We start from the raw sequence: 8,529 nt of genomic DNA on the forward strand, positions 1-8,529 counted from the left end.
TCACCGCTTAGAAAAAGTGTTAAAATTGTGTGGGAACATTAGTGAATGCCTTTTGTTTAACGAAGTTAAAATACACTCATTACAAGACGCATGGAAAATTTACTCACGAATAATCATATCTTTTTGAAACTTTTTTTAGACGGTGAATTTATGTAATTTCACCACTAGAGTGAGCGGTGAACTTACATAATTTCACCGCATTCACCACATTTCACTGCTAAAATTTGTAATTTCACCGCTTATCATACAAAAGTTCAACGCGTAAGTTCTAATTAAAGGAGAGTGAATTTGATTTAAATTCAAAACAAATATGATAGATTTTAGTGAGAAAGGGCGCAGTAGAACAAGAAGTGACTGAAATGCAGGAGGTGAGAGGTTCGAATCAGTGCAAGGACAGAAACTTGTAGTACGAGGTGACAGGTGGTGAATTTTTGTAAGTTCACCGCTTACTCTAGCGGTGATCTTACATAATTTCACCGCTTTCACCGCATTTCACCGCGAAATTATATACGAAATTTGCATTGAAAAAACCAACCTATCACCGCTTATCTTACATATTTTTCCAATTTTTTCTCGACCCGGGAATTACCGATACATCGCACAATGAAAATCCAATAATCGCACCAACCCAAAGATAACCAATGCACCCCAAAGGGGCAAAAATGGTTTACAAAATCGACAAAATTACGAATAATTACAAAAAGCGCAATCTCTTAGCAATAAATTTTCAATCGTTTATGATGACTTAATATAAAATTTTCAGCTCGTGACCAGTTAGTTACAACCTCCGAAGTGTTTCGGTACGTTCGCAAGCCGATTGGGTCAAATTAAGCCCGTGTATATTGAATGCATATTTGCATCATAAATTTATATTTGCAGCATTTTGAAAATCCCAATTCATAAAGATTAAAAATTTATTTAAATTAAGCTAAAAAAATTGAGCTTAATTTAAAATTTCTATTTAATTTTCAGCTCAAAAAGATAAAACAAATGCTAATTAGTTTTCTACCCCGAGCTTTTTATTCTAAAATGAGCGCAGAAGTCAATGGTTTGTCCAGTGAATCAAATCTTGGTGCATTTTGATGACATTTATGACTTGGACATCTGTTGCAAAAATTGAAACATCTTGCCGAGAACTTGAAACGCAAACCTTTCATGATAGTATCTCGGTAAGATTTGATAATGATAGAACAGGAAACTTTCTTGACCTTTCTCGACGAAATCTTGACAACAGTTTATATCAATTCCAATTGCTTTTCGATGTATCCCGTCCCGCGAAAAGGAAACAAAAATCTCTTATTTTAATGGGAATTTAGTGGGGGGCCCGGTGGCTTGTAAGCTGTGTAAATTCCAAGCTTAGTTCCATTAAAAATTTCCTTATTCAGGGAAAAATTAGTTTCAATTGTTGTAAATAAACTAACGGCAGCTAAGTTTTCCTATATGTCTTGATATTTTTCATAATTTTTGATGCTTGGTGATTAGTCATGCCAAATTCCGCAAATTAGTGTTTAAAGGTGCTTTACATTTCTTAGAGTATAGTGTTTCCTGTTATTTCTTGGTTCGTCTTCCTTGGTTATCATGCCAAGGTTTTGTTTCTTGATACCGATGGAGAGACCTTAGAAGTTCGGACAAAACTTTTTGATTTCATGAAAACTGCCATGTGATGATCTTGGCAAGATTTATCACGTTTTAGTAAGTTTCTTATCAAGTTGCATAGAGTTTCGTTTCGTTTCGTCATGATTTAATTTGTGCTGCAAAATTTTTAAACGGTTAGGCCATTACCTACCCGGGTCGCTCATCATAGAAAACTCTCAGGAGTCATACTAGGTCAAATACGAATTGCATGAATTAATAGATCTCTTGCAAGGATCAAACAAAAAATCTTACTTGATGAAGCGCATCGGAACAAGAGTTAATGAGTTTCAAAACCAAAAAAATAAGCCAGTATTACTATTAACAAAGATAATAGACCAACAAAAATTCAAAGGCTCTTTGTCGTACTAGGTCATATATACGACTTCTCAGTAATCATACAAGGATAAATTTCATTTGAATTAAATTAATGATTTTTTGAAAGCGAAAAACAATCATTCCCAAATTTGAGACAGAAGAAGCATTCAAAAAAATTGCTTTACGAATACTCCAACGTCTTTGGCACCCATGATTTGCATCATTTGTAATGAAAATATGAGTGAAATTCAGCTGTTAAAGTTTTTACCGATCAAAAATATTTTTGTGAATTCAAATTGGGGGATATTTTTTAAAGAAATGATTTTTTTTCCATTTTTTGCTCTTTTTGGTCATTTTTTCCGTTTTCGAGTAATTGCACCAGATAGAACCTTCTAATGGATCTTAAAGCAAACTTAAACTTCAACTTGAGATTCTTGTAGTTTATTGTTTGAGTTATATATCAGCATAATCGAAATAATACTCTAGCCAATAACTGAGCATCTATAAATGAGGTGGTGAGGACAAATATGATTCAGCCTTAGGTTTATATGTAAACATATAAGGCGGCATCATATTTGTCATCACCGCCTTGAACCACTTTAATTGTGTGGACGATGCCTGAAAAACACAAAATAATAATGTATGCATGAAAATGCATTGAACTTATACCTGCTTCATTCTTACATGATGATGGCGTAGACTGAAGACTTTAAATGACAGCCAGTTTTGTTCATTTACTATTAACCTACTTTTCTTCGAAGTCGTATTGGATAATTCTGTGAGCTATTCATTCATTCATTCATCTGCAACATGTTCTCATGATTTTTCTATAGGGTAACAATTGTCCCGTCAACAACCGTAAATTGTGAGTACGCCAAAAATTCTACTTTCAAAGCACCCTTTGCTATTTTCGAATTGGTATTTCGGTTACATGATAATTTACTCAATTATCCGATGCTGGATTTCGATATTTTCTTATGAAGTCCCACGGGTCTATTTAATTATATAACCATTTATAATCCCATGTTAGATTGTGATACCTTCAAATTAAGTCCGACGGGCCATTTAATTATATAGTCGGCTGAATAGTCATTCTGGTATTTTTAACAATCGGGTAATTTAATGTTGCCATGGAGTATAATATCATTGGGTAAAACGGCAGGTTGGGCATAATGGCATTGGGTAAAGTGGTATTGGTGAAATGGAATTGGGTACATTGTCCTGGCACCGTTATTTCACACTTGCTTTTTCTTTACAACTGATCACCTGCCGAAGTGGTGTAATTCAGGAAACTTCACTCAGTTACCTCAAATTGTGTTTCGCAAATATTCTTCATGAAAAGTTCTTTTGAAAACTCTTTTGAAGTAATTGCATAAAACATTAGTGCCGAAATTAATCGCAAAATCAGAAGGTTAGTTAAAATTCAGCACTGATCAATGGCTCTTGGGAAAATCAGCTTTCTAAGTTGATTCTAGAGTGATGATTGAAAAAATTAATTTAATTCAAGAAATCCACTTTAAGCCAATTGAATCTGTCTTCACTAATGTCCACAAAAGCATATAATTTGGAGCAAAAGTCTACGGCAGTATAATGCGCATCAAAGCATTGATTAAAAAGAATTTTTGGGTTTCAAAAAATCGACATTATTGTAAGTTAGGGTCTCTTCTGCTTCCGTTTCCTAACTTAAGATTTACGAATTAGTCCGATGTCGTTGGGGACTTGTTCCGATGACTGGTTCCGATGACTGGTTCATGTATGCTTATCAAAACATACATGGGTGTGGTTAGGGGCTGGGTGCAAACAGTTTTTTGTCTGGCTCGTGAAGTTAAACAGTTTTTGAGAACCGAGTCTAAGCTGACTGCTTTTAGTTGCCAAATAATATCATCCACTGCTCTTAAAATAAAATGCTGTAATTAAGTTTGAGCATTCTTTAATTTACCAACTATCGGAATATGAAATGGACGTTAGTACGACTGCTGCATTATGATTTCAGAGTGAGCACTCCTCGCACAACGACAAGGAAAACCAGAATTCGCAAAGCCTCAAAACTTCCACCAATAAAAGAACAAACATACAGATTTCCTCCAAAGTCAGCCAAAAATTGAAGCGTGAAAATACGACAGGAAGCATGAAGGACGACAAACCCAAGGTCAAAGGGCCACTCACCCGTAGCAGCACTCTTTTGTTAATTGACGAAGACGAATTCAGCGACAGTCAAGCACCCAAACTTGGACCACGTGAAAAGTCAGCGTTATTTATGTCTGAGAAACCAGGCGGTTATAACATCACCAGACAGGGCAGTTTTGTTGGTCCACCGGGCGCTATGACATCCGGGAGGTCTGCCGAAAGAAGAGGCAATGTGTTGCCACCCGTCTTGCCCAGCCAGAAAAGTTTTGCTCCTGCTTGGCGGTAAAATTGTGTACAGCTTTATAATTTGGTCAAGACTTTCTCTTCTCATAGATAAATTTAAAGTTTGTTTTAACTTTTCTGAAAACTTAGATAACGAGCTATCATTGCCCTCTCTTGATTTATTTTACAATCAAAAAGATTTGGATTGATTGGGGCGCTGTATTTTATCTTCAGATCTGTTCACACAATTGCGAATTTTTTATATCAATTGAAAGTCAAATTAGAGTGTTGTTTTTTTTGTCACACTGTTGTTGTAAAAGGAGCAGAAAGCGAGTAGATTTGAAGCTTTTTTTTCTCAGACTGCCTTTAAAGTTGAGTGAGAAGTTTTTGTTTTAACAAAATTTCGGTTTTTGATAGGACGTTTTTTTTGCGCGTGTAGCAATATGACTTTTTTATCATTATTTTCCTTCTTCATTTCTACTAAGATGTTACCTTTCTAATCCAATTGCGCCTCTTTGAAAATGCTTGAGTCACTAAATGAGCTGCTTTTTATGTATTTGACACTATACTCCTTGTAATAGAATATCAGTTTTTTTCATTTTTGCTTTTACATTGTTTAATTCTGTTGCGTTATCGCATATTTTTCATAAATGACAGGTCTCATTGGATAAATAAAATCAGTTGATCGTTCTAGTTCATAGGTAATGGTATCTTTAACTTTGAAGCTTATTGAATTGCGTATTTTTGATTTTTGTATGCTTTGTTGTTCATTTATTGTCTGATCATTTAGTCCAAAACATTGAGAGACTATTGATTGCAATTGGGGCATAAAATTGTTTTTAGCAGATGTTAGGGCAGTCGTTTTTATGAAACTGAATCTCTGTTGTCGTAAAAAAAAATTAGTTGACTTTCGCCTTTTGCCGATGTTTATTTTGATTTCTGGTTGTAATCAGCGTTTCTCATCAATGATATTTCTCAACGTATGATGATAATGAGGCATAGAGAGACAATCAATCACTTCAGTTGCCTGATCAATTGTTTGTGATTTCCTTGAATTCGACACTAGACGCTTCTAAACAATTTTTGTTTTTTTTTTAGTTTTGGCTGTATTTGCTATTTAATTTTAGCTTATCGTTTAGCTACATACATAACAAGCCTGCGAGGTTCATAGTGGGAGGTAAATGAATTTAATTTTTTATATAAAAAGTAATTGTGGTTTCTTTTTTATTTCGACGCTCAATTTATCGACTTTGTTCCTTAACTACAAATTTTTTGACAAAAATTTTTCCTTTATGAAAACTCTTCGTTTGCTTTGGAATCATACTTTTGTACATTAGCTTTCTTTTGTTTTTTTGTTTCTTTTATTATTTTCCAGTTTCGAATCTTTTGATGACGAGATGGATGCTCGAATGTAGTTATGTTTTCCTTCTCTCAAGCCAATTTTTTGGAATATTTTTTATCAACTCGGCTGCTTTGTTACAATTCACTGAGTTTGAGTTGTATTTGTGTGTTACCTATTTTAAAAGATCTGTTTACAATTTTTTCGATATTTTCTTGTAACTGTGAAGTCAATTTGGAGTCGTGATTTTTGACACGCTGTGTAGGAGTAAGAGGAGCAAAAAAGAGTAATTTTAGGAAACGATATTTTTAAAAAACTGCTCACAAAGTGAGGTGAGAAATTGGCGCTTAATAAGTTTGTGGCAATTTCAGATCGGTTTTTTTCCGGCAATTTGACGTCTAATTTTCTGTTTTTCTAATGTTTTCTGGACAATACTATTAAAAAGTGATACGTTTGATCTATTCATGCATATTTGCAGATGTATACCCCTAAAGAGTAACTTTTGGTTTTCAGCCTTTGAGGCTTCCTTTTCCAGAATTATGTGCCAATTTTTGGGAAGCGCGTGTTTTTGTAGATCTTTTAATGTTCCTTTGACAAAATTGTTTTAAAAAAAAACAATTTTTTTGGATTTTCTCAGCTTGTTAAGTTTTTTATGGTTTTTTTACTGGGTTTCTTTGTTGACAACCCCAATTCTGCTCTCCTATTGATGATCTTCAGATCAATTAAAAGATTTTATTGTTTTAACGCTCTTCACCTTGTTGAAATTACTTGATTTTATAAATTTCAACTGACTTTGATTTTCCGTGCGCTTTTAGTTTTCTTTTTCTTCTTCTACCACGTAATCTCACTAATGAGCAGTCCCTAGAGTCTGTAATTAGTCTAATTATTAGTTTTTTAATTGCTGATTGAATTTTCCTATTCAATCGCATATTCGCATTATTGAATAGATAGTTTTTCCAGATTCTTAAACTACTAGTTTTTAAAAACAGGTAAGGATCTTTTTTGTTTTTGCTACTTTTCGTAGTTTTGTCTTAATCTTTTACTTAGTCTCGCTCATGACAATTCTCACTGTCTCTCCAGGGAGGCACATTTGTATCTATCTATTTTTACTTTTAACTCTATCGAATCCGAAAACTTTCACAGTTTTTTTTTAATGTGAGTAGTTTTGCATCTTTTTGAATGGCAATGTTTCGGAATTTTGATTGTTGCCCATGATTTTGCTGCTTCATTTTTTACGTTGTCGCTGAATTGTTTTCATGTAATTTGATACCGGTTTTTTTTAAAAGTAATCCAATTTTTTCCGATTTTTTATTGTTTTGCGTTTTTTCGTGGACATCTTTGTATATGATTTGTTTAATATCAGAGGTAGTTCTTCCAAAGATTCTGACAGTGCCGTCTTGAATTTTTAACATTTTTTGAAGCGTAATTCAGTACTTGTCTTGCTATGCTTTGCTGCCGTAACAAAATTTTTATGATCATATATCGTGACGATCATTTCAAAACTGTTTTTATTCATTCATTCTTGAACCTTTGGTTGAATTTTGGCAAGCGTGATATCATTTTTAACTCTTTGTGAACTGAAATGAATTTAATTCAAGGGGATACTTTCAACAGAGCGTCGGTCACTCTAGTTGCAGGCTTTTTTGAGAGTAACAAGAAGAAGCAGCAAAAATTAATCAGACTCCTAATCAAAACACAACTTTTCAATAATTTTTGGAAAAAAAGAAGTCGCTCTTTTAGGTCTTTTTCTTTCATCATTCCGAGATTGCAGATCAATGATGCTCTCGCAGCAGTTTTCCAAAATTCTCCCACCTGTGCTATTTACAAGGGTTAGCTGGCAACGAATTACTTTTTCTTCAAAACATTTATATGATCATAACGAAGAAAACTAATTCATTATTAAACTGAAAAAAATCTTTCTTCGGAATTGCTGTGGAACAGATTTATGTGATTCAATAAAAAACTGATAATTATCTCAGCTGTTTTTTCTTTATTCCACACACTATGGAATGTTATTTTGCAAGCATTACGACGCAGAGGTATACCCAAATCGTCACGGGCAGATATGCCCGATGCGGGTATCCCGTGTTCACTTTTACTATGTTAATACATTGAAAATGGAACAATATTGCTGAAAATAGCGACTTTAGCAGAAACCAGCAAAATGGAAGGGAAATAAGCTACCCGTCTTCGCAAAAGTGTCCTAATCCTGGTAGCGAAATAATATTAATAATAATAATAATAATAATAATAATAATAATAATAATAATAATAATAATAATAATAATAATAATAATAATAATAATAATAACAATAATAATAATAAGAATAATAATAATAATAATAATAATAATAACAATAATAATAATTGTGGTTTCTGCGTAATCGCAGAGGAACATCATTAGGCCTACAGTAGCCTGTTTTCAGCTGCCCTTTTTCTTATTTCACCCCGCATTTCAGGCTGATCTTTTTATGAGCAGCATTGCTCTTTCATTGGTGACTATAGCCACATTTTTTGCGTCTGAAATTTTCACGTGGTACCATCATTGCAGCCAACATTGGTCAGGCTATGGTCAACTTGAAGCTATGGTTAAGTAAGAGCTCATCCTCACACAGACAGCTTCCCGGAGGCAGGGGATTGAACTCTCAATCATTGGCGTGTGAACCACACATCTTACCTCTCGGCTATCACGCCACTAAATACAAGTACAAACTTTATAACCTATTTTTTGAACGTCTTGTATCACGCATCTGCTCCATTTATGTATCAATTTTTCGCACGCAATGTAGCTCGATTTCGCATACAATCAGCAATTAAGCCTAACTTAATTACTACATATTCAATTAAGCCTAACTTATTACAATTAGTAGTACTTTATTACTACTTATTA

At 33.8% G+C, this 8,529-nt stretch overlaps 1 protein-coding gene across 1 annotated transcript in view; it reads left to right on the top strand.

The window, feature by feature from the left end:
• The window catches only part of LOC142344133 (uncharacterized), a 58,052-nt gene extending 53,620 nt beyond the window's left edge, over positions 1-4,432 (top strand). Inside the window, exon 10 of the mRNA XM_075395658.1 lies at positions 3,944-4,432. Within this exon, the coding sequence (XP_075251773.1) occupies positions 3,944-4,363 (420 nt within the window). The 3' untranslated portion in view covers positions 4,364-4,432. The remainder of the gene's footprint in view (positions 1-3,943) is intronic.
• The last annotated feature ends 4,097 nt before the right edge of the window (positions 4,433-8,529 follow it).

The sequence above is a fragment of the Convolutriloba macropyga genome, chromosome 8 (genome assembly GCF_964194025.1).
Source record: "Convolutriloba macropyga chromosome 8, txConMacr16.3, whole genome shotgun sequence".
NCBI classification, from domain to species: Eukaryota; Metazoa; Xenacoelomorpha; order Acoela; family Convolutidae; genus Convolutriloba; species Convolutriloba macropyga.